The sequence below is a fragment of the Hemitrygon akajei genome, chromosome 23 (genome assembly GCF_048418815.1).
Source record: "Hemitrygon akajei chromosome 23, sHemAka1.3, whole genome shotgun sequence".
Classification (NCBI taxonomy): domain Eukaryota; kingdom Metazoa; phylum Chordata; class Chondrichthyes; order Myliobatiformes; family Dasyatidae; genus Hemitrygon; species Hemitrygon akajei.
Window position 1 is genome coordinate 23,970,372 of NC_133146.1, and position 24,707 is coordinate 23,995,078.

The window sequence follows — 24,707 nt, forward strand, 5'->3', positions numbered from 1 at the left end:
TTCACTGTGGCCTGCCTTAATATATCAAATGTATAATTTCAGACACTGATAATCACTCCTCCAGATAGGTTCCTCATACATCTAGTCTCATTTCCAGTTCTGCCGTTGCTACCTTATCAAATTGGCCTCCATAACTATGAATTACATTGCATTACATATTCAAAACACAGCTGTAAACATTAAACATAAAACAGTCTTATCCTTATAAAGTATGACAGTAGGACAATTATATATGTGCTGAGTGCATTACTGGGTACCGTGTTTAATAATTGCTACTTTCATTGCTTTCTGTACTCATCACCTTGCATCCTGACTCCTTCTTCCTGGTCACATCTAACCCAGAAGATATTCAGGGTGATTAATACAATACTTGAGATTTGAAATAGCTTCTCGGAACACAGGATTGGTTTCTGTCCCATTTTTTTCTGTAATATAACTGCTATGTATTTTTTTAAAATTCCAATGCCTAATTCTGCAGTTCACAAATCAGAAGTATCTGAGGAGGTCAGAGGATTTTCAATAGTTCCATTGCTGCAAAAGAAGGGTTTAGGACATTGGGTTTAGGAGATCAGGAACGAGTAATTCCCTTGATGACTATAAATAGATTGGGAATACTCTTAAGAGGGATATCAGCAGGGCAAAAAGAGGATATAAGATGGATCCATCAGGTAAGATTAAGGAATATCCCTAGAGGTTCCATAGCTACATTACAAGTAAAAGGATGACTAAAGAAAAGGTTGGTCCCTTTAGAGATCAGTGGGGCCACCTACGTCTCCAGCTGCAGGAGATGCATGGGATGTTTAATGGCAATTTGTCCTCAAAGTTCACTGAGGAGAAAATAATGGTTGCTCAAGAGATAAGGGGAACAAGCAGAGATATTTCAAAGAGCATTAATATTGCCAGGGAAGAGGTATTTGCAGACTTACAGTGCATTAATGTGGATAAATCCCCAGGACCTGACTGAGTACATCCTAGAGAAAAAAATTTGCAGGCTTTTGCAGAGATTATCTGTGGAATTATCTGCCCATTGAAGCAGTGGAGGCTCGCTCAGTAAATATATTTAAGGCAAAGTTGGATGGATTTTTGCATAATAGGGGAATTAAGGGTTATGGAGAAAAGGCAGGTAGGTGGGGACCAATATGTAAGTGTTCAAGATTGTTTCTCAAAATGGAAACCAGTGAGTAGTGGATTTTGGTTTATTGGGATATATCAGAATCAGTGCATTTTGGGAAAAGAAGTGGCTCGCCCAATTAGCTGAATTTTAATGGAAATAGTTAAGAAGGTATAAAAAAGGAGACAATTTATGTATTTAAATGGAATTCAGAACAAATCAGAAAAATACCAATACTACTACTACAGTATTATAAAACTGTGTATTAGTTCCTAATAGTTATTGATGGAAGAATTCATCCAGTGTATGCTGCCGTGTTCTTTTGATAGACTGTAAATGAACAAAATCAGTGCAGACACTGGGTGTAGATAAAGACCTGCCTTCATATAATACTTACAACGATTGCATCCTTCAAATCTTCATTTTTGTTGTAATATTCAAGATGATTGACAATACTTTCAAATTCTTTGCAGTTCCTAATTGTTGAAAAAATGAAATTGTTTCATTTTCACTCCCGGCCGTTTCTAGCATCTCTGAGCCTGAATGCTTGAAAACGCAGTAAGATGAGCAGCTCTGAATTGTTTTACTCGCCATCTAAAATCACTGTTCTTTGAATATAAATACATGCAACTAATGCTATTTAAAAACCGTTTGCTCAAAGCATGGGGTAGTGTCAAATGGCCACATAAGTGCATGCGACTGACCCTAGTTAGAAACTATTCAGCATCCGTCTCCTATACCAATTAAGTAACATAGTGTCCCAAAAAAACCTAACAGAATCCCAGTTATTTTCTTGATTAGTTTTTGTCTGTTAAAAGTTGCCCCAAATAATCAGAGTCAGAATCAGGTTTATTATCACTGGCATGGGTCGTGAAATTAGTTAACTTAGCAGCAGCAGTTCAATGCAATGCATATGTAGAAGAAGAAGAAGAAGAAGGGTAAATAAATAAATAGATAGATAAATTAATTCACAGTACATGTATATTGAATAGATTACAATTGTGCAAAAACAGAAATAATTGTATATTTTAAAAAGTGAGGTAGTGTTCATGGGTTCTATGTTCATTGGAAATGGATGGCAGAGGGGAAGAAGCTGTTCCTGAATCGCTGAGTGTGTGCTTTCAGGCTTCTGTACCTCCTACCTGTTGGTAACAGTGAGAAAAGGGCATGCCCTGGGTGCTGGAGGCCCTTAATAATGGACGCTACCTTTCTGAGACACCACTCCTTGAAGATGTCCTGTGTACTTTGTAGGCCTAAGATGGAACGGACTCAATTTACAACCCCTTTGCTTCTTTGGCAGCAAAACTCTCAAATAAGCGGCTATCCTGATTTTATAAAAATAGCCCAATTAACCAGAACCCACTGTGTTTGTATATTTGGATGCAAATACACAAGGCTGGATCAGTAAGTTTATAGATGAGATGAAATTAGAAGGTGTTGTTGATAATGAAGAAGGTTAGTGTTGTAATGTGAGTATTATGGTATTAAAAGTAAGTTAATACTAATCGGGAAGCTGTTGGTAACAAGAGACGGGTTCCGGGGTTGGCGGGGTTTTTACTTCCGCTCTTTTTACTCCCGGTATGCATTGTATATAGTTCCTCCACCCATGCCGCACGAGGTACCTGGAAGCCTCTGTATTGTAAATATTATTTGCCGTCCCAGATAAAGATGTTCTTTGGGCCATAGAATTGTCAAGTGGTCTTTTGTAAAGTAGAAGTTAACACAGTTATCATATATCACAGGAGGATCTAGATCAGTTAGGGAAGTGGGTCAAGGAATGGAAATGGATATTAATAGACAGAAGTGTAAGGTGATGCATTTTGGAAAGGCAAACCAACATAGGACTTACACTATGAATGGTAGGACACAAGAAAGTGTTATGGAACACAAGGACCTGGGAGTACAAATGAATAGTTCAATGAAAGCAACAGCATAGACAGACAGGGTGGTGAAAAAGGCATTTAGCATTCAACCTTCATCAGTCAGGCTATTGAGTATCATTTGAGATATTGTGTTGCAGTGGTATAAGTCAGCCACCCTCAGAGTACCGGGTAGAGTTTTGGTCAATCTGTAACAGGAAAGATGTGGTTGAACTAGAAAGTGTGCAGAAAATATTTATGAGGATGATGAGACTAGAAGGTGTGTGTTATAGGGAGCGATTTGCCAGGGAAGTCTTTATTCCTTGGAATGCAGGAGATTGAGGAGCAACCTTATAGAAAAGTTTAAAATGATGAGAGGATAGTAACAGTGTTGGGGAGTCCAAAACTAGTCAGCATAGGTTTGGGGTGAGGGAGAAAGGTTTACCTGAGGTGCTACTTTTTCATGCAGAAAGTGGTAAGTGTATGGATTGAGCTGCCAGAGGAAGTGGTTGAGGCTAGTACAGAGGTATCATTTGAGAAGCACTTGGACAGGTACAATACAAGGAAGTGCAGGGTTTAGAGGGACATGAGGTGAACACACAAAATTTGCATTAGCTGGAGAAACATTGTGGTTGGTATAGCCTCATTGTGCTGAAATGCTTGTCTTCGTGCTGTATTTCTGTACAACTCTTTCTGGATACAGGTCATTCCAATGAAAAGTCTTTGACTGAACATCAGACATAACATACTGCTGTGGGGCTTCAAGGTAGCTGAGGAGTGGATACATCTACCAGCTATGGTGGCTAGAAACAGGGTTGAGATCTCAAAACAAATGATTGGACAACTGAAGATTAAGAAGAGAGGAGCTTCTTCATCCAGAGGGTAGTGAGCCCTGGAATTATCCACACAAAAGGGCTATAGAGACTCAGTCATTTAGTATATTCAAAGCATATCAATTTTTACATGTAGGAGTAAAGCAGTGGGCTAAGCACACACCCCTTAGGTGCGCCAGTGTTGATCATCAGCGAGGAGGATATGTTATCACCAATCCACACAGATTGTGATCTTCTGGTTAGGGAGTCAAGGATCCAATTGCAGAGGGAGGTACAGAGGCCCAGGTTCTGCATCTTGGGCCCAGAGGAACGTTGATTTCTTTGGCTGCATTCATGTGTATGGTTAAATGACAATTAAACCTGACCTTGAACTTGAATTTAAAAAGCAAAATATGATATAATTGAATGGTGGAGAAAGTACAAGGTCTGAATGACTTACTTTTGCTTTGGTTTATTAAGTGATGCAGAGATACCTGTTTCCTGCTGTTTATTTGTCATATCCCACCGTGTCCTGCAATAGTAAAGGAAACCATGCATGCCTTTGGCTGATGTACTCTTGAGAAGGTTGTAATGCATACAAATGAGGTGGGACGATGGTTACTTGTGAGTCTGATGTCTCTCAGACTGCCTGCCTTCTGTGTGCTCCTCAGTGAGTCCAGTGGTCACTCCAGCCCATCCACGCAGTCTCAGAGGAACTGCAGCTGGACACACATCCTGCAAACGCGGTCGGCAGTGACATCCCGTATCTCAATTCACTGACAGCAATTGCTACCCTTTAACGCCTCGTGAGAAGACAGCTTATTCTGCCTTGCCCTGCCACTGTTTGCCCTCCTCACTGAAAACCGAAGTCCACCAAAGCCACAGTAACGTAGTGGTAAGCATAACGCAGTTAAAGCTCGGGGTGCCGGAGTTCGGAGTTTAATCCTGATGTCCTCTGTAAGGAGTCTGTCCAGCCTCCTCTGTGGAATGTGCAGGTTTTCTCCAGCTGCTCTCGTTTCCTTCCACAGTCCAAAGATGTACCGGGTTAGTAGATTGTAAATTGCCCTGTGATTTGATTAGGGTTAAATTGAGGGGTGTCGGGGTTTGCTGGATGGCTTGGCTCGAAGGGCTGGAAGGGCCAGTTCTGCACTGTATCACTAAATAAATAAATAGATAAATAAAGCCCCCAGCAGCAACACTCTGATCTCAAGACAGCCCAACCCAAAATGGCTATTCTGCTAAAGCCCTGCATCCTTTTTTATTTGCTGCTTGTCCTCTTTAATATCAAATTGAACAAATCCTCGTGACAAATTTACTTTTAAAAAATGCTTTCATAACATTTAAGAAGAATTTGGATGAGCACTTGAATTGCCAAAACATAAGACTACAGATCATGAGCTGGTGAATAGAATTAGTACAGATGATACTAGATATTTGGCATGGATGTGATGGGCCGAAGGGCTTGTTTCACTGGTGTAGGATTTGGTGACATCAGCTACTGGGAAGCATTGAAAAGGTTCTCAGGGGCAATTGTGTATTTTATATTTCACTATTATTTGAGTAATATTGTAAATGTATTGTTTGATTAAGCACTCTAATTTTTAAGTAATTCATTACAGGTTAGATGTTAAAGTATGTGAATGATATACATAATTACACCACCACATCATATGTGTGCACCTTGCTAAAGTAAAAATGAAACTAGACATGAGTTATTCCTGGCTCTCCTGTGTTTTTCCTTTGATTAAATTCTGGAGTTACAAAACATTATCAGAGACTATATCTAACTATAACATTCAGATAATTCTACCCAGATTTTTGCTAAGGAACAGTGTATGAAAGCCCACACATTTATACATCTGCCACATGCTTTCACTATTTCTTTAACCTCAGAAGAAAGCAAGGAGCAGATTTTGCATTGACCGCCAATAACATTTGGAGAGTGAATCTTTGGTTTGGGGTGTTTCTGTCCTGGAGCAGAGCCCATTTTCAATATCGCACAGCTTTTGTTTACAGTTCCACCAAAGAGGTCACTGAGGATCTCAATTCAAATAGAACTGACCCTGTTTTATCACCCTTTGATAAAAGGTGCCTGTCAATTTGACTTTATGAGGAGTACAATACTCCCCATGGAGTCAGGGGCCATTATTAAACATGTATTTCAGGTGCCAATTGTCCACTCATCTGTACGTTGCAGCAGGACAAGATACTAGACCTCCAACATCCTGGTGGTGCCTGGTATCCTGGCAGAAGCAAGGCTGCTTTCGTTCCATGCCATCCACCGTACATATGAGCAAGCCTGACAAATCAACTATTTGTGTTAACCAAAATAAAGGTTTTTCTGGTCATCAAAGAACTCTAGAGACTGGAAATCCGAATTAAAAACAGAAATAGATGGAACCACTCAGCAGGTCAGGCACTATCTGTGGAAAGAGAAGCAGAGCTAACATTTAATCTCTGACCTGGCAGAACCAAGGAAAGGTTTTGCTGTCTAGATCTTTCTGTAGGAGCCTACCATGTTTATTAGGAAAAACCTCCTCTTTACTACACATTTGCAGCATCAAGAGAGCCCAAGCTTTGCAATACAGCATGGAACTGAGTAGAATGATGTGGGGCAATAAAAGGAAAGAGAAGGAGGTGATGTGAAAGAAGAGGAAGGAATGAGTTCACCTGGGCTGATTTCTCCCCAAGTTGTCCACTAGCAACTCATTACTATTAATGACCCCAATTTCCCATTTATTAACAGTCTCACATCTTAGCCTACATCAATGAATGACTATTGAAGTGTTTAAGTAGGTATAATACCAAAATAAAAGAGCCTCAATATAACAATCCAGATTTGTAAAACCAAGCGTAGGAAATTGCTTAAAACCATTGGTCAATTTCCTCTCCTTTGGTATCCTGGGTCTATCTGCCTCTGTCGACTCTGTAGCTTTACCAGTTGTTGCTGCTGGAGTGAAAAGGTCTGGTTGACTTTTGCTGGAGTAGGATGCAGGTATCCTTTGAGGATGGCCTTGAGTCATCACATGGTTGATGACTCTCTTGGAATGGACAACAGCACATCAGCATATATTGGATCAGGAATGTTAACATCCCAAGGAAGGACTGCAGATTTTTGTTCCAGAGAGACCACTGTAGTTTCCCAGGGTTGATCAGTGGTCTTTTAGAGCTGCCGGAGAACAGACTGTTTAACTGCTTGGAAGCCTCTTTGAGCTCTGTCATCCATCTGCTTCTAGAGGACATCACTGAGGGCCCAGCAGTAGAAAGTGTGAGTAGTTTCAGGTTCCTGGGTGTCAATGTTTTTGAAGATCTATCTTGGGTCCAACATATTGATGAATAAAGAAGGTACATTGGCAGTTATATTAGTTAGGAGTATGAAGAGATTTGGTATGTCACCAAAGATTCTAAAAATTTTTACAGAGTAGAGCATTTTAACCGGTAACATCACTGTCTGTTACGGAGGGGCCAAGGCAAAGATTAGAAAAAGCTGCCGAGGGTTGTAGACTTAAAAAGTCGGCATGAATCATTAAATGGCTCCACCACCCAGGACTTGCCCTCTTATTACTACTGCCATCAGAGAGGAGGTACAAGAGCCTGAAGACACACACTCAACATTTTAGGAACAGCTTCTACGCCTCCACTATCAGATTTCTGAACGGCCATTGAAGCCGTGAACGTTACCTCATTATTTTTGCTGTCTTTTTGCATGACTTAATTAATTAATTAATTGATTTGCATATATTTCTTACTATAATTTATGGTATATTTTATATATTCCACTGTATTGCTGCGATAAAGCAACAAATTTCACAGCATATGTCAGTGATAATAAGCCTGATTCTGATTTGGACTCCACTGTCAATAAGGCTGCAAGCTGAGTCTGCAAGTGTATGAAATCTGATTAACAGATCTTGTTGGTGGTTAAGTGACGGGCATACTGTATAATGCACTGAACCATGCCAGGATCTACTGCTGCAGATGGCAGAATGTGGCATTTAAAGAAACGTAGTCTGATTTTATCGAATATGGAGATGTTGTATTGAATTTCTCAGGAATGGCTCTTGGCACTGACTGATGCCATGATATCCTTTGTATGTTCAGAAATTCTTCAGACACTTTGCGGTTCTTTCTTTATACCTGCATTGTAGACTTGAAAAAGATTCAAGCTTGCTAAGATACTGCTTAGCCTGCAGAGTTCCTCCAGCATTTTGTGGGTGTTGCTTGTATTTCTATCGTCTGCGGATTTTCTCTTGTTTCTGCTAAGAGCTTCCTGACTATTGTCAGCACAGAAAAGTACAGGACAGTGAGTGATAGGTCCTTTGGCCCAAATGAAACTAATCCTGTCTGCTACCCAATCCATAACTCTCCAATCACTTCATATTTATATGTCTATCTAAGTACCATTGAAAAGCCACGATGTGTTTGCTTTCACCAGGTAACTGCCATCATGCTTAAAATTTCCCCTCTCTCCATTGAACACTGGACAACAAAGGTTTTGCTTCCTGAATACCTTTAGGTGTATCTTATGAATTTTGGGCTATTGATCATGAAAATCACCATGAAATTTCCCTATCATGCACCATTTTCAATAAACATGTTTATTATTTCAATTCATCATTCAGGTCAATTAAAATGTTGCCTACAACGTAGGCTGGAAACTTTCCTATCTTGTCCAGAAATGTTTGGGCATGCTTAGGCAGCGTGGCTCCTGCATGGCAGGACAGGTTTTAGTAATAATTATCGGGTTCAGGACTGTAAGGATGGAATTTGCTATCACCAGGCACAAAAATTTCTATGAAGGATTTTGATATTTGGGACAGATGCTTCCCAGAGTAACTGATGCCAAGATTAAGGAAAGCATTTTTGTTGGTCCACAAATCAAACAGGTCATCAATGACAGGCAATTTGAAGAATTTCTAGTGGGACCAGAGAATCACATGGAAGGCATTCAAGGAAGTTGTTGAAATTTTTCTCGGCTTCTACAGAGCACCAAACTACATGCAGCTGGTTGAAAGCATACTTCAAGCATATAAAGCCATGAAATGCAACATATCACTAAAGATTCATTTTCTGCATTCCCATTTAGACTTCTTCCCTGCAAATCTTGGTGCTGTTAGCGATGAGCATGGTGAAAGGTTTCACCAGGACATTGCGGTCATGGAGAAAAGTTACCAGGGCAACTGGAATCCATCAATGCTGGCGAATTATTGTTGGATGCTTAAGCAAGAAGCCTCAGACTGAGTACAAGTGAAAATCATTAACAAAATATTTTTAACTTAGTTGAACTATTGCAAAGCATCAGCGCCATTATGCAATTAAATACATCATATTCAATAAAGTTAATTTGTTGTTTCTCCAAATTCCTATATGATACAAGTAGTTGAAATTACATTTGTGTTCATCTTCAAGCAGTCTATCATAAACAAAAAAAATTCTGAGGAAGCAACATTTTTGAAAAATTTGTTGTCTGGTGTTATTATTATCACCTATGTATACTGAGATGCAGTGAAAAGCTTTGCTTGCATGCTGTTCATACGGATCAAATCATTATACAGTGTATTGAGGTAGAACAAGGTATAAGGCTAACAATGCAGAATGGTGTGGAACAACTACAGAGAAAGTGTAGTGCAGGTAGGCCATAAGTTACAATATCATAGCAAGGTAGTAAGTAAGGTCAGGGGTCCACCTTATCACAGAGACAACCACTTAATAGTCTTATAACAGCGGGTTAGAAGCTATTCTTGTGCCTGGCGGTACATGCATTTGCGTCTTTGTATCTTCTTCCTAATGGAAAACAGGGGAAGAGAGAATGTCCAGGATAGGTGGGGTCTTTGACTATGTTAGATGCTTTACTGAGGCAGTGAGGTTTAGACAGAATACATGGGGGTAGGGGAGGTAGTTGATTTCTATGATGTATTGAACTGTGCTCACAGCTCTCTGCAATTTGTTACTGTTACATGAAGAGTACTTGCCATAACAAACTGTGAAGCATATAGATAGAATGCTTTATACAGTGCATTGATTTAAAAAAATGGTGAGGGTTGACGGCAACATGCCAGATTTCTGAGGAAGTGCAAGTGTTGGTGAGTTTTCTTATTCATGACGTCTATGTGTTTGGAACAGGACAGGTTATCGGTGATGCTTCCTCCCAGGAACTTGAAGCTTTCAACCCTCTTAACCTCAACATATAGACAGGAGTGTGTGCACCACCCTCCTTCCTGAAGTCAATGGCCAGCTCTTTTGTTTTGATAGCTTTGAGGGAAAGGTTGTGGTCATAACACCACATTAATATGCTCTCTATCTCCTTCCTGTACTCTGACTCATCCTTATTTGAAGAGCGACCCTCTACTGTGGTATCATCAGCAAACAATTAGATGGAGTTTGAGCAGGATATGGCCACACAGTCAAGAGCGTACAGGGAGTACAGAAGAGGGCTGAACATGCAACGTTGAGGAGCTCCAGTGTTTAGAATAGTTGTGAGAGATGTTGCCGTCTATCCCTACTAGATGTTGTCTGTTGGTCGTGAAGTCTAGTTGCAGAAGAAAGCATTGCCTCCTGGGATCTGGAGTTTGATAATGAGTTTGCTTGAAATTATAGTATTGAAGGTGGAGACATAGCCAATAACAGTCATCTAATATGAGTGACATTATTGTTTAGATGCTCCAGAGATGAGTATAGCACCAGGGAGATGGAGTCCCTGTGTGGTGATAGAGCAACTGGACTGAGTCACAGTTGGCTGGAAGGCTGGAGTTAACACTTAACATGACCATACTATTGAAGCACTTCATGTCTGAGCCAATGGGTAGTTGTCGTTAAGATCATTATCTTGTTTTTCTCAGGTACAGAGTGATTGTCATCTTTTTAAAGCACATGGGAGCCACAGAATGAAGCAGAGAGGTTAATAATGCCCACAAATACCCACAACAGCTGATCTGCACAGGATCTAAAGACATAGCCAGGGGCAACAGTCTGGGCCTGATGATTTTCATGTGTTCACTCTCTGGAAGACTGAGCGTTAGCCTACATTGGTGACCTGTATTATCTACTTTTCTATAAACATTGGTCTTCCTCAACTTCTGATTCTTCGAGAAGAAGAATCCAAGACTTTTCAACCTCTCTATATATCTAATATTCTGTAAATCAGGAGGAAGCTCCTCTGCACCGTCTCTAAAGTCTCAAACATACTTTCTGCAATGGGATGACAGGAATTGAGCACAATACTCTTCAAAATACAAAGATGCAGACAAACCAAAGACAGTTTACCAATCCAACTGCTGTTGTAAAAGACATTCCGCCATCTGTTGCAAGCCTTGATGTGCCTTCCTTTTAAAAGATGCAGCCTGGCTCTCAGTAATGAATTACCTCTGAGTAAATTCCAAATGACTCAGATTATTACCAGCTAAGGAAAACATGCTTTGCAGCACACGCAGAGCATAAGAAAAACTTTACTCCTTTATGACATTTCCCGTAAGGTTAAGGATTCCATGTTGGCAATTCCTCATCTTTTCATTTTAAGAAAATGCAAATTATTTTCTTACTTGATTTAATGTTGTATTCAACTTTTTTTTCCTTTTAAGTTGTTCATTTCTTCATTTTGACAGGTTGGGACTTTCAGTTCCTGAGACAGATACAAAACTGCTGAAGATCGTAGAATTTTCAGCCATAATTTTCCTCTAAATGCATTGTCTCATGGTAATTCTCTTGTTCTTTGAATGAAGAATTCCAGTTTGTTTCAGCTTTACTTATGAGATGAAAGGAAGCCATTCAGTCCATCAAAGCAATGTCAGCTTTCAAAGCAATCCCAAAATCACTCTTAATTTGCCTGTAATCTATTCTCTCTCATATGTCCATCAACTCCCCACCAGTAATTTACAAGAGACAGTAACCTACTAATTAGCACACCTTTGGGTTACGGGAAGAAAAACTGAGTACTCAAAGGGCAGTACTGTGGCAAAGCTTGTAGAGCTATTGTCCTGCAGTTCCAGGGACCCGAGTTTAATTCTAATTTCCAGTGCGATCTGTGTTGAGTTTGTATGGTCCCCCTGTGACTGGGTGGCATTCCCGCAGTTACTGCAGTTTCCTACTGCATTCCAAAAGTAGCAAGGATGGTAAATTAATTCACCACTAATATGTTGGTGAGTGTTAATCTGGGGAAAGTAGGAAGAATAAAATGAGACTAATGTAGGGTTACTGTAATTGATGTTTAAAATCAGCACCAATGTAGTTGGCCATAAAGCCTGTTTCCATACTATCTGGAACTATGAAATCTGGGCTCAGCTGGTGTGGTCGCAGGTTGGTTGGTTGGCATCCGTTTGTCTCAAAGGTCAATGGGTGATGATGATGATCATCAGTAGCCTGGGCAGAAGGTATGGAGACCCTGAGATGCCCAGTTGTCAAGATCCCCCTCTCAGCCTCACCAGTATAGTCCAAAGGAAAGCTTGTGAAGCAATATATTTGGCACCAGCTTGGGTGCAGGAGCTGCTGGAAGGATGTTTAATAACGTCCAGCTGACTTAGGGGCTCCACTTTGGATCTGCTGTCTAGGTTTATTCCCATAGCCTTTGTCTCTCCTGAGGCTAATTGCAAGGCAGTGGGGCTATTTACCCGTAGCTGGGGATCTGGTGCATGAGCACCAGGGTGTGTCCACACACCAGTGGGCCTGCATGCTACGTACTGGGGCCAGACCTCCTCCCCGTCCTCTGTAGTCCAGCCTGGGTCTGAAAGGAGTTTAGTTTCCATGTGTCACCAGCGAGGAGGCATGAAGCTTGCTGTTGGAGAGGCTGTGTACTGACACAGAGAGACTTACACGTTCAGCTTTCCTTTTTGCAAGACTGTTAGCCAGCGGAAGCTGGAAGTGGGAGCACCAAGCACTACCCACTACACTACCACACTAGCCGCATTACAACAACCATTTTGACACCAGGTACAGCATGCAGACTTCACACGGATGGTGTGAAGCTGAGAGGCAACAGCACTGCCAATGGTGATTCCCATTTGAACTGATGCAACATCTTGCTTTCTGTAACAATGTGCTCTGGAAATCCATTCCCATTGAAAAGTAACGTCATCAGTATTGTACTCTGCCTCTGAAATTCATTCCACTGAAAATGATAGAATGAATTTCAGCAAACAAGTGTATTTTGCCGTAATTTAAGATGATGGGAGGAAAGTATAGTGAGATAGCAGATATAGCATTTTTGCACAGTGGTAGGTGCATGGAATACTCTATCAGGGGTGGTAGTAGAGACAGATACATTAGAGACGTTTAAGAAATTCATAAAACTCCTACATGGGCACATGGATTATAGAAAAATGAAGGACTATGAGGGAGAGTAGGGTTAGATTGATCCTAGAGTAGGTTATATGGTTAGTACAATGTTATGGGCTGAATGGCCTGTACTGTGTTGTAGTGTTCTGTGTTCTACATTGTTCTGATATTATAGTATAATACATTAAATGCTACTGACAGGAGTTAACTTCTTTGTTGTTCTACTCAGTTTGACACTGCAAACACAAGCTAAGCATTGGATTATGATGATTTTTGGTTGGCTGTTTTTTTGGGCTGTAGGTATTAAACATGGGGACCCATTGTGTTCTTTTGGTTGTTACTTGGGGTTGTAGATATTAAACGGGGAGAGGGGGGAGGGTCATTGTGTTGTGTTGGTTGTTTCTTGGGCTGTAGATATTAAACGTGGGGAGGGGGTCATTGTGTTGTGTTCGTTGTTTCTTGGGCTGTAGATATTAAACGTGGGGAGGGGGTCATTGTGTTGTGTTGGTTGTTTCTTGGGCTGTAGATATTAAACGTGGGGAGGGGGTCATTGTGTTGTGTTGGTTGTTTCTTGGGCTGTAGATATTAAACGTGGGGAGGGGGTCATTGTGTTGTGTTGGTTGTTTCTTGGGCTGTAGATATTAAACGTGGGGAGGGGGTCATTGTGTTGTGTTGGTTGTTTCTTGGGCTGTAGATATTAAACGTGGGGAGGGGGTCATTGTGTTGTGTTGGTTGTTTCTTGGGCTGTAGATATTAAACGTGGGGAGGGGGTCATTGTGTTGTGTTGGTTGTTTCTTGAGCTGTTTCACGGTCACAAAGGAAGGAAGGTGTGGTTTCAGCTGTGTTGCTCGTTTCCATTGGAACTGTCACTTAATGCCATTTTGGTAAAGCCATTGGCTGATGCTAGAACAAGGATCACCCACGTCATTGGTAATCAAAGCAAACATGAACTGCACAGGGATTATTTGGTGGATTATATCTTTTCACTCCTGATCCAACTGTTGCCATACTGAGTGTTTTCCTGTGTCACTGAGTTTTCAACAATTGAAAGCCAATGCACAAATGGTGCTTTAGCAAAACAATTGGTGAAGTTCAACGGGACAGATAGATCAAGAAGATAACAGATTGATACTCCTTTGAGATCACGGGAAAGTGGCCCATGATGGAGGAAAGAATAGAGTAGGAGGTAAGAAAAGAACAGTTGAGTGAAGACACATCTCCTATCAACTCCTCTACTGCTGCCACTCCACTGCAAATTGTTCGTGAGGCACGCCAGCTCTTCCTCTCCAGGGTCTCAATCCAAAACGCTGACCATCCCTTCGTCTCCATTGACCCACTGAGTTCCAATAGCAGTTAGCTTTTAGCGACTGTTGATGGGAATTTTATTACCGTATCCTGAGGACTGCATGCAGTGGAGTTCCTCAGGGCTCAGCACCACCATCAGCCCTGATATAATTTGTCATCTCGTATGCCCTTCCTAAATGAATAATCTCACACTTCTTTGGATTGAATTCTACTTGCCTCATAGTGCACACCTAACTTGACCACCGATATCTTTTATATCCTGGAACTTCCTTCCTATCATCTAAGGCAGCGCTGTATTGTAGCGATTATCATAATAACATTATGGCGTCAATCAGAGTTCAATTCCCACCACCGTATTCAAGGCGTTTGTACTTTCTCCCCATGACCATGTGCATTTCTTCTGGCGCTCCAGTTTCTGCCCAGACTCCAGGGACATGCATTTCGGGTTAGTGAGTTGTGGGCATGCTATGTTGATGGCAGAAACACTTGTGGGCTGCCCAGCACAATCCAGTTGATTTGATTTGATGTAAATGATGCATTTCATTGGATGCGACAAATACAGTAAAGCTTATCTTTAAAAAGACTCCTAGGCCCAACTTTGGTGACATCAGTAAATTTCTTAATTGTGGCTGTTACGTGTATGTGTGAATTATTTACATTTAGCACAAACAACAAGCAGATTTTAAATAAAGTCTATTATACGCACTGTGAGAAGTAGCAGATCTGTGAGATGCAGAGTGACATAAATGCATGAATTACAAAGTATACGGGTGGAGCAAGTAATTAGGAAAGCTACCAGAATGTTTGCATTTTTGTTTGGGGGAGATGAATAAAAGGAAGAAGATTTTGCTTCATATATATAGTTCATTGCTGAGGCCATGTCTAGAGTATTATGTATTTGTTGGGTTCCTAACTGAAGGAAGGATGTTAATATAATAGAAAGATTTCAGAGAAGGATTATTAGACCAGTACCTGAAATGGGCAAATCACCTGTGAAGGAAAGTTTGGACAATCTAGGCTTGTATCCCCTGGAGTTTTAGAAGAATGAAACGTGGAAAGTATGTATCCTCTTGTGAGAGAATCTGGAACTAGAGGTCACTGCATAACAAAAAAAGTTAGGTATCACCCATTAAGACAAAAGCAGCATGAATTTTCCACTCAGACTTTGGAACTCTCTTCCTTAAAGAACAGTGAAAGCTGCGGCTTTGAAAATTTCGAAGGAAGAACCATTGGTAAATTGGAATGCAGAGCTGAAGTTACAGAGTGAGATCAGCCATGATCTTGTTAATTGGAAGAGTAAGCTGCAGGTTTCAGGTGATTTACTCCTGCGTCTAATTTGTATGTGCTTATGAAGCCCCAAAGAACTGATAGATAGGGTGATTAAGGCAGGAAACTGGATATTTGCATTTATTGACTGATGTGCAGAATACTGAAGCAAGAAGCTCACGCGAGAACTGCTTAAAACGCTAGTTAACTACAGCCGGTATACGTGCACATTCTTGTCTTCACAGAAAGAAAAGACCGTGGAAGGGTTGAAACCGTGGATACTGAGAGGTGACTTAATTGAGGTGTGTAAAATTATGCAACGCTGGGACAGGTTGAAGAGTAAGGACCCAGATTCCCCCCTAGAGAGAGGACTGCAGCAAGGCAGCATAGATTTAAATTAATTGGTGAAAGGATTAGTTGTAAGTTAAGGAACAAATTTTCACCCAGCACATAGTGGGTATTTTGGGGCTGGAGATAGGGATTTTGGGATTTGGGGTTTCCAGAACCCACTATCTGAAATGGTAGTGGAGCCAGAAATCACTTAGCAAATTAAAAAAAAAACACAAATGTCCAAAGAGCACTTAGAGCTACAACCTTACAAGACAATGGATTCTGACAGTGGGATTAACCTGGTCCATTTTATGGCCAACAAGGACATGGTAGGCCAATTTGTACCATAAACTTCTATTACTCTATGTTTCTATTACTGTTTTGGGTGAGGCTGTTTTTTTTTTTGTCAGCTAATTGTACTGGAACAAAAGCTTCCAGAACAAGTGTCTGGTAGATCTTTTCCCCTCAGTATTGTGCATTTGGCAGATACAAGGAGAAGCCACTCAGGGAAGGATACTATTTGCTAAAAGAATGCAGGGGGATGGGGGCTCAATGCAGGAGGCCATGTCAAGCTAAGATATTTAAAGAACATTAATTGTTACTGAGATTCAACAAGGAGTTCCTTCACTAGCAGGTTGAACCATAAATCAGCAAGGGGTGCAGTGTCCAACAATAATGTCAAAGAAGAGGAAAGATGAAGGGTCTTGGTCCAAAACAACAACTGTTTATTCCTGTCCATAGTTGCTGCTTGACCTGTTGAATTCCTTCGGCTTTTTGTGTTTGTTTCTCTGGATTTCCTGCTTCTGCAGAATCTCTGGTGTTTAGTAGTGTTTGTGGTTCTTGATCTTCATTTGTCTTGCTTTGTCGAGGCTGCTGCTTCTGGTGTAAGCTAACTTACAGCACATACCTGCTGCAGGGATATCATTCCAGTACACACAGGAAAACGCTTTCAACATACTCCTTAGAGACGTTAACCGAAGATGGTTCAAGGAACAGAGTGATCTTGACTAGTAGTCAATAAGGATTCACTATTACTGTAATGATAACAATTGCACAAAACAAACATGATCCATTGTGAGATAATTCCCTCACCGTGAATTGTCCAAACAGTACTGAGATGTTAGGCACATCAAAATGTTAATCTTAAGCAACCATGAAGCATCCATTTTGAAGAGCTGGTGAGAACTGCTGGCCTAGTAACCTTCATGCAAAGGTTTAAACATTCCATTTCAACGAGTTGGCAAACGCTTCCTGTTAATCGCTGTCTGAATTATCTCAGCCTCGTATAAACCTATCACAAAGGAACAGCCAGCACCTCCGTGAACAGATAACACAGCTGCGACCTTCCTAAAGTTAAGCCTTTTGCTTTTAGAGTTTGCAAACACGAGGAAATCTGCAGATGCTGGAAATTCAAGCAACACACACAAAATGCTGGTGGAACACAGCAGGCCAGGCAGCATCTATAGGGAGAAGCGCTGTCGACGTTTTGGGCCGAGACCCTTCGTCAGGACTAACTGAAAGAAAAGATAGTAAGAGACTTACTAAGAGTAAAAGACTTACTATCTTTTCTTTCATTTTGTCCTGACGAAGGGTCTCAGCCCGAAATGTCGACGGTGCTTCTTCCTATAGATGCTGCCTGGCCTGCTGTGTTCCACCAGCATTTTGTGTGCGTTGCTTTTAGAGTTGTTCAGTTACAGCAATTCCTGCTGGAAAATCTGATGGCACTAACTCAATTAATTTAATTGACTTATTGTTCTAATGGTGTTCATACCAGTTCCTTATCTGACGTGGAGTCATGATGTTAAGTCTGCCTGCTGGAAAATGAATCTCAGGGTTGTGTATGGTGACATATATGTACTTTGATCATAAATTGACTTTGAACTTTGAGGGACAAAAGCTATAGTTTTTAGAGTGTGGCTAAGACACTGTGTTAAAGAATACAGTGCAATATCCTTCTGGTTTTTACTTTATCACTTCTTCTTACAAAGCCTTGATGGTTAATGTTACTGTATGGAATTCACATTTTCCTTCAAACCTTCAGACCAATCTATATGGTGCATTGGCCTTCAGTTTAGGAGCTGAGAGGCAATGTTGCATCTATATAGGACCCCGGTCAGACCCCACTTGGAGTACTGTGCTCAGTTCTGGTCACCTCACTACAGGAAGGATGTGGGAGTCATAGAAAGGGTGCAGAGGAGATTTACAAGGATGTTGCCTGGATTGGGGAGCATGCCTCATGAGAATAGGTTGAGTAAACTTGGCCTTTTCTCCTTGGAGCAACGGAGGATGAAAGGTGACCTGACAGAGGTATATAAGATGATGAGAGGCACTGATCGTGTGGATAGTCAGAGACTTTTTTCCAGGGCTGATGTGGCTAGCACAGTTTTAAGGTACTTGGGAGTAGGTACAGAGGAGATGTCAGGGATAAGTTACTTATGCAGAGAGTGGGGAGTACGTGGAATGGGCCACCAATGACGGTGGTGGAGGCGGATATGATAGGGTCTTTTAAGAGATTCCTGGATAGGTACATGGAGATTAGAAAAATAGAGGGCTATGGGTAACCCTAGGTAATTTCGAAGGTAAGGACATGTTCGGCACAGCTTTGTGGGCTGAAGGGCCTGTATTGTGCTGTATGTTTTCTATGTTTCAACCAATCAATGACCTAACTTATAACATATTTAACACAGAGGGTAGTGAGTACCTGGAATGAACTGCCAGAGGAAATGGTCAAGGTAACCACAAATGCACATGTTTAATAGGCACTTGGACAGGTACGTGGAGAGGAGAGTCTTGGAGGGTAATGGGCCATATTCTGGCAACTGCAACTAGCAGGAAGGATGTTATGGTTGGGTCAAAGGGCCTCTTACCATGCTATATTACTCAAGTCATTTGCCCCAGTGCATCCTTGCCAGCTGAAGAAGAGTTCTCCAGCCTAATTCCATTTCTCATTTCTTGGTCCATGGCACCTCAAGTATTCTCAAACATGAAAAGAGTTCCTACATCCGGTAGTATTCAGGTGGAAAATTCCAAAGTCCCATGAGTTTCCAACTGGAAACATTTCTCCTCTGCCCTGCAATCCTTCTACCAGTCTGTGATTCCAGTAATGGACCTTCATATTGAGGTCCTTCCTATTCCTCAGTGAAATTAAAGCTGAGCTGACTCCACAGCTGTTGACTCACTTTCAATGATTCTACAACTTAAGTTCTCAGTATTATTTATTACTGGCATGACTTGTTCTATTTTGCGCATTGGATGTTCAGACAGACAGACAGACAGACATACTTTATTGATCCTGAGGGAAATTGGGTTTTGTTACAGCCGCAACAACCAAGAATAGTGTAGAAATATAGCAATATAAAACCATAAATTATTAAATAATAATAAGTTAATCATGCCAAGTGGAAATAAGTCCAGGACCAGCCTATTGGCTCAGGGTGTCTGACACTCCGAGGGAGGAGTTGTAAAGTTTGATGGCCACAGGCAGGAATGACTTCCTATGACGCTCAGTGTTGCATCTCGGTGGAATGAGTCTCTGGCTGAATGTACTCCTGTGCCTAACCAGTACATAACGGAGTGGACGGGAGTCATTGTCCAAGATGGCATGCAACTTGGACAGCATCCTCTTTTCAGCCACCACCGTCAGAGAGCTCGTCAGCATTCGTTATGTAGTTTTTAAACCTCTATTGCATTTCTTCATTTTCATGTAAATATAAATGCCTGCAAGAAAATGAATCTCAAGGTAGATTGTACTTTGTATATGTACTTTGATGATAAATTTGCTTTGAACTGTGGATTTTTAAATCCTTCCTCAGCTTCTGTTTAAAAGCAAAACACCCTCCACCGATCTTGAAAAATTCCACTCCCAACATCATCCTCATAACTGCACAGCAAAGTGGCTGTTGCCCCGGCTAATAATGAAGTCACGCCATGAATCCACAAATGCATGTGGGGCAGGTTTACAGAGCGAGACTTACCATCTCCAGTAATATTGTGAAGCACGCTGTAAGCATCTTTAAGCAACATTTCTGCTGTCCTTAGCTCTGTGACTCACAGCTGAACAGCCATCAGGGTTTCTGACTGTATTACATGGTTGATACAAGGAACACTAACAACAAAAGCCTGCATTTATCTGCTGCCCTTTTTTGGCACTACAGCACAGATATAGGCCCTTCAATCCTTCACAGGAGCAATGCCAAGGAAATTTGACCCACCACCACTGTCACCACAAAACCCTGCAGCAAACTCTGTGCCAACTTTGAGGCTTCCAGTACCCTGAGTATTTGGCTGAACACAGGCCTGACTCAGCAAAAACCTCACCTGGATCTTCTGCAACTGTATATTACAAGAAGAGATAGCCTTTCTCACCATGACTCCTGTGTGCTTGTTTCCATCACTTCATGCTGCGCAGATGCCATCTTCTAGCCCGTCCTATTTGGAGCTGGTCTCCTCCGAACTGCTTGTCCTAAGATCAAATTACAATGCATTACACTCTCTTCCAGCTCTCTGCTCCGATGGGGAGGTCCCATACCAGGGTTTCCTGAAATGAGAAAGGGTACACGGACAGGAGAAAAGGAGAAATGCATCAGCAACAGCTTTTCAGTCGGACTGGGCTGCAGTATGCTGAGAGGTGGATTAGGGACAATATCATTCACCCCAACGGTGGCTGCAACCTCAGAGATACTTCATAGCATTATAGCATTATGAGAAGGTGGGAGTGGAGGATGCTATCATGTATTTGCTGCACAAATCACTCTCTCACCTAGATGGGGCCAGTTGTGCTGTGAGGATTACATTCCTTGACTTCTCTAGTGCCTTTAACACCAGCTAGCCCAAGATCTTAAGGCACAAACTAACGGAGATGGGAGTAGACTCTCACATGGTGGATTGGATAGTGGACTACTTGACAGATAGACCTCAGTATGCGCGGTTGGGAGACTGTAGGTCTGACACGGTGGTCAGCAGCACAGGAGCACCGCAGGGAACCGTACTCTCTCCGGTCCTGTTCACCCTGTACACATCAGACTTCCAATATAACTCGGAGTCCTGCCATGTGCAGAAGTTCGCTGATGACACGGCCATAGTGGGATGTGTCAGGAATGGACAGGAGGAGGAGTATAGGAAACTGATACAGGACTTTGTGATATGGTGCAACTCAAACTACCTGCGTCTCAATATCACCAAGACCAAGGAGATGGTGGTGGACTTTAGGAGATCTAGGCCTCATATGGAGCCAGTGATCATTAATGGAGAATGTGTGGAGCAGGTTAAGACCTACAAGTATCTGGGAGTACAGTTAGACGAGAAGCTAGACTGGACTGCCAACACAGATGCCTTGTGCAGGAAGGCACAGAGTCGACTGTACTTCCTTAGAAGGTTGGCGTCGTTCAATGTCTGTAGTGAGATGCTGAAAATGTTCTATAGGTCAGTTGTGGAGAGCGCCCTCTTCTTTGTGGTGGCGTGTTGGGGAGGAAGCATTAAGAAGAGAGACACCTCACGTCTTAATAAGCTGGTAAGGAAGGCGGGCTCTGTCGTGGGCAAAGTACTGGAGAGTTTAACATCGGTAGCTGAGCGAAGGGCGCTGAGTAGGCTACGGTCAATTATGAAAAACTCTGAACATCCTCTACATAGCACCATCCAGAGACAGAGAAGCAGTTTCAGCGACAGGTTACTGTCGATGCAATGCTCCTCAGACAGGATGAAGAGGTCAATACTCCCCAATGCCATTAGGCTTTACAATTCAACCGCCAGGACTTAAGAACTTTTTAAAAGCTATTATTAATGCGTTTTGAGATAGTGATTTAGATGCATATCATATTTTTTACTGAGTTAAGTATTGTATGTTATTAGTTTTGCTACAACAAGTGTATGGGACATTGGAAAAAAAGTTGAATTTCCCCATGGGGATGAATAAAGTATCTATCTATCTATCTATCTTAGAACACCTCCTCTGCAATGGCTGAAACATGCAGGAATAGCATTATAGAGCACTAAGGCACAGAAACAGGCCCTTCAACCCAGAGAATCTGTGCTGAACTGTTATTCTGCCTAGTCCATTGACCTGCACCTGGGCCATAGCCCTCCATTCCCCTCCCATCCATACACTTATCCAAACTTTTCTTAAATGTTCCAGTCAAACAGACATTCACCTTCTACCAGCTCACTCCACTCTCACACCACCCTCAGAGTGAAGAAATTCCCCCTCAGGTTCCTCTGCTCTTAGCCTGTGACCTCCAGTTCTAGTCTCACCCAACCCCAGTCACTTATCCTATCAGTACCCCTCATCATTTTGTTCACCACTGTCAAATCTCTATTACCCTATGCTCCAGAAAAAACAAGGCCTAATACCTGTCTTGTTATTTCCACCTGCCTGACTAGCATCACCCTCTTGCAAGAAACACTTGTCAGGGCGTTTCCTGCAAAGTGTTTGGGCGATGTGGCTGTCTCAGCTGAAAAGCTGTCAATACGTGTAAGTGGTGAGATCTGGGCCTGTAAGCATATGAGAAGATAGCAGAGCACTTAGAAATGTGACTAATATTATTTGTAGGCTGGTGATGGTGGGAGGGGGGGGGCATTGAGTGAATGAACTGAGGAACTGATGGAGCAGTCCATGGGGTGTGTCACTTCACATTGACAACTGGAGTTTGCTCATCAAACATTCTCCCTACACTGCACCCTTGTTCTTAGAGAAGCACTCTGTGAATTAGCTTCCTCCACCCATTCTCCCACTGCCTCTTGCCGGAATTCATTCTCCCTACTCTGTCAAGGCCTCCTCAACAGGCTCTTCTTTTGCTTTGTGTTCAGCCATAGTTCAAAGCAGCCTCATTGAAGAAACTTTACTGAAGCCCTTGTTGCAACACTATTTAAGAAGAGGGAGTACTTGCAATACTTAGCTCAGTGCTGACGTGTGCAGTCAGTGACTACTCTAGTACGGCTGGCTGCATGCTGACATCATGTGAACTCACCAGTTTTATATGCCGCTGGTAATACTGAACAGGTAACGGGTTAATCTCACAGAATGATTCCTAACCCCATATTTAAGCATTAGCTACTTTACCCCTGCAGAACATTTATCAGTAGTGAAAATACGATGAGTGACTTAATTTAACAAGTAGAAGCGGTATTGCTTTATATCTTTGAGAATATTGTTCTACATACATCGTATCCCTAGAGGTAAATCAGTGATGTATTGTACATTACCAAAAGTTCAATTAGGTTTTATTCCCCCAGCCCAGCAGCCAAACTCTGCTATTTAGCTCTAGAGCAGTGATGTAGGATTTGCCAATGACTTTGAGAAATCCATGGCATGTGGGCCAAATCATTGACTCAAACGTGTACCGCAATGTATCCGAGCTGTGGAGCTGCATGAAGAAACAATGGCTATTTTCACAAATAAATTAAATATCCTAATTATTAACTCTATAAATCTAACTCTGAGCTGCACATGATATTGTCATAATTATACTTAATGAAATATTAGTAAAGATTCAAATATCCTGATTATAGACAAGTTATCATTCCTTGGGCTGGAAGAAATAAAATTGCAAAGCTGAATTTGGTTGCTTTTACCATCAAGTACTGGCATCTGGCTGGGAGAGAACTTTTGTACTTTGTTTGAAGTCTTAGCTGACATTTGAATTCATCAGTAATGGTTTTTGATATCAGTTGTTGTGTTCCAAGGAGTTTGAAGTAACAGTTCCATTAGAGTTTGCTTCTGTTGGCAATTGGTAAAGATGAAGCCATTTGTAGTTTACTAAACCCTCCAGTCAGGCCTGCACTGGAAGACACCTCCCAGTCTCCACCCAGCTCACAGGAGTCACCTGCCACTTGTATTCATCTCATCATCTGCAGCCTATTTAAACACAGTTCTCATCCCTAGACATGAGAAAATCTGCAGCTGCTGGAAATACAAAGTAACACACACAGAATGCTATAGGAACTCGGCAGGCCAGGCAACATCTATAGAAAAGAGTAAACAGTTGATGTATTGGGCTGAGACCCTTCATCAGGATTCCTTGTGTCTTGCTACATGCAAACCTCCTCCCAGGCACTACCCCTCCCTGAGGTCATCTCTTCTACCTCTCTACTCCTGAAACTCAAGCCATGAATGACAATATTGCTGAAGCTCTATGACATAGCTTAATTTGACCATCCTAGTCCCCAGTTGGTGCAGGATTTTCTTTGTCAAAAAGAAAGATGAGATCTCCATCACTGCGTCATCTATTATGTATTCAATAAAATCACCACTAAGGACCACTACTGTCTTCACTTGATGGATGGCACATGTAAAACACTCCATCGAGCCCAGATCCTCACCAAACTGGATCTATGGAGTGTGTCCAACCTGATCCACATCTGGCAGGAGGATGAATGGAAGATGGTGTTTATAACACCAAATGGCCTCTACAAATACTTGGATGATGCCTTTCAGACTTTCCAAGTTCAGCCATTTTCCAAGCCTTCCTTCACAAGATCCCCTGAGATAGGCTACACAGGTATGTATTCGTCTACCTTGATGACATCCTCATCTTCTTGAAGGATGTCCAAGACTACATCTGCCTTGTTCATTCAGCCCTTCAGTGTTTTCCTGAAAACCAACTGTACTGCAAATAGCAGTTCGACATCCCAGTCCTTTCCATCCTGGGTTATGTCCTTTCATCCTAAGGCATAAGCAAGGACCTAGAGGAAGTGTGCGCTATTGATCAATGCCCCAAACGCTCTCCCTCAAACAGCTAAATCACTTTTTGGACTTCTCCAACT

General features: G+C 41.8%; 1 protein-coding gene across 6 annotated transcripts in view; it reads left to right on the plus strand.

Annotated features, from left to right (window-relative positions):
• The window catches only part of LOC140715275 (catenin alpha-3-like), a 1,577,100-nt gene that overhangs the window by 742,363 nt on the left and 810,030 nt on the right, over positions 1–24,707 (plus strand). For 5 of the 6 annotated variants that reach the window (XM_073027216.1, XM_073027218.1, XM_073027220.1 and 2 more), the window contains exon 8: positions 15,866–15,922. The exons of the other annotated variant lie outside the window; for it this stretch is intronic. In XM_073027216.1, coding sequence (XP_072883317.1) covers positions 15,866–15,922 — 57 coding nt within the window. The remainder of the gene's footprint in view (positions 1–15,865; positions 15,923–24,707) is intronic. 6 annotated transcript variants of the gene reach the window in all.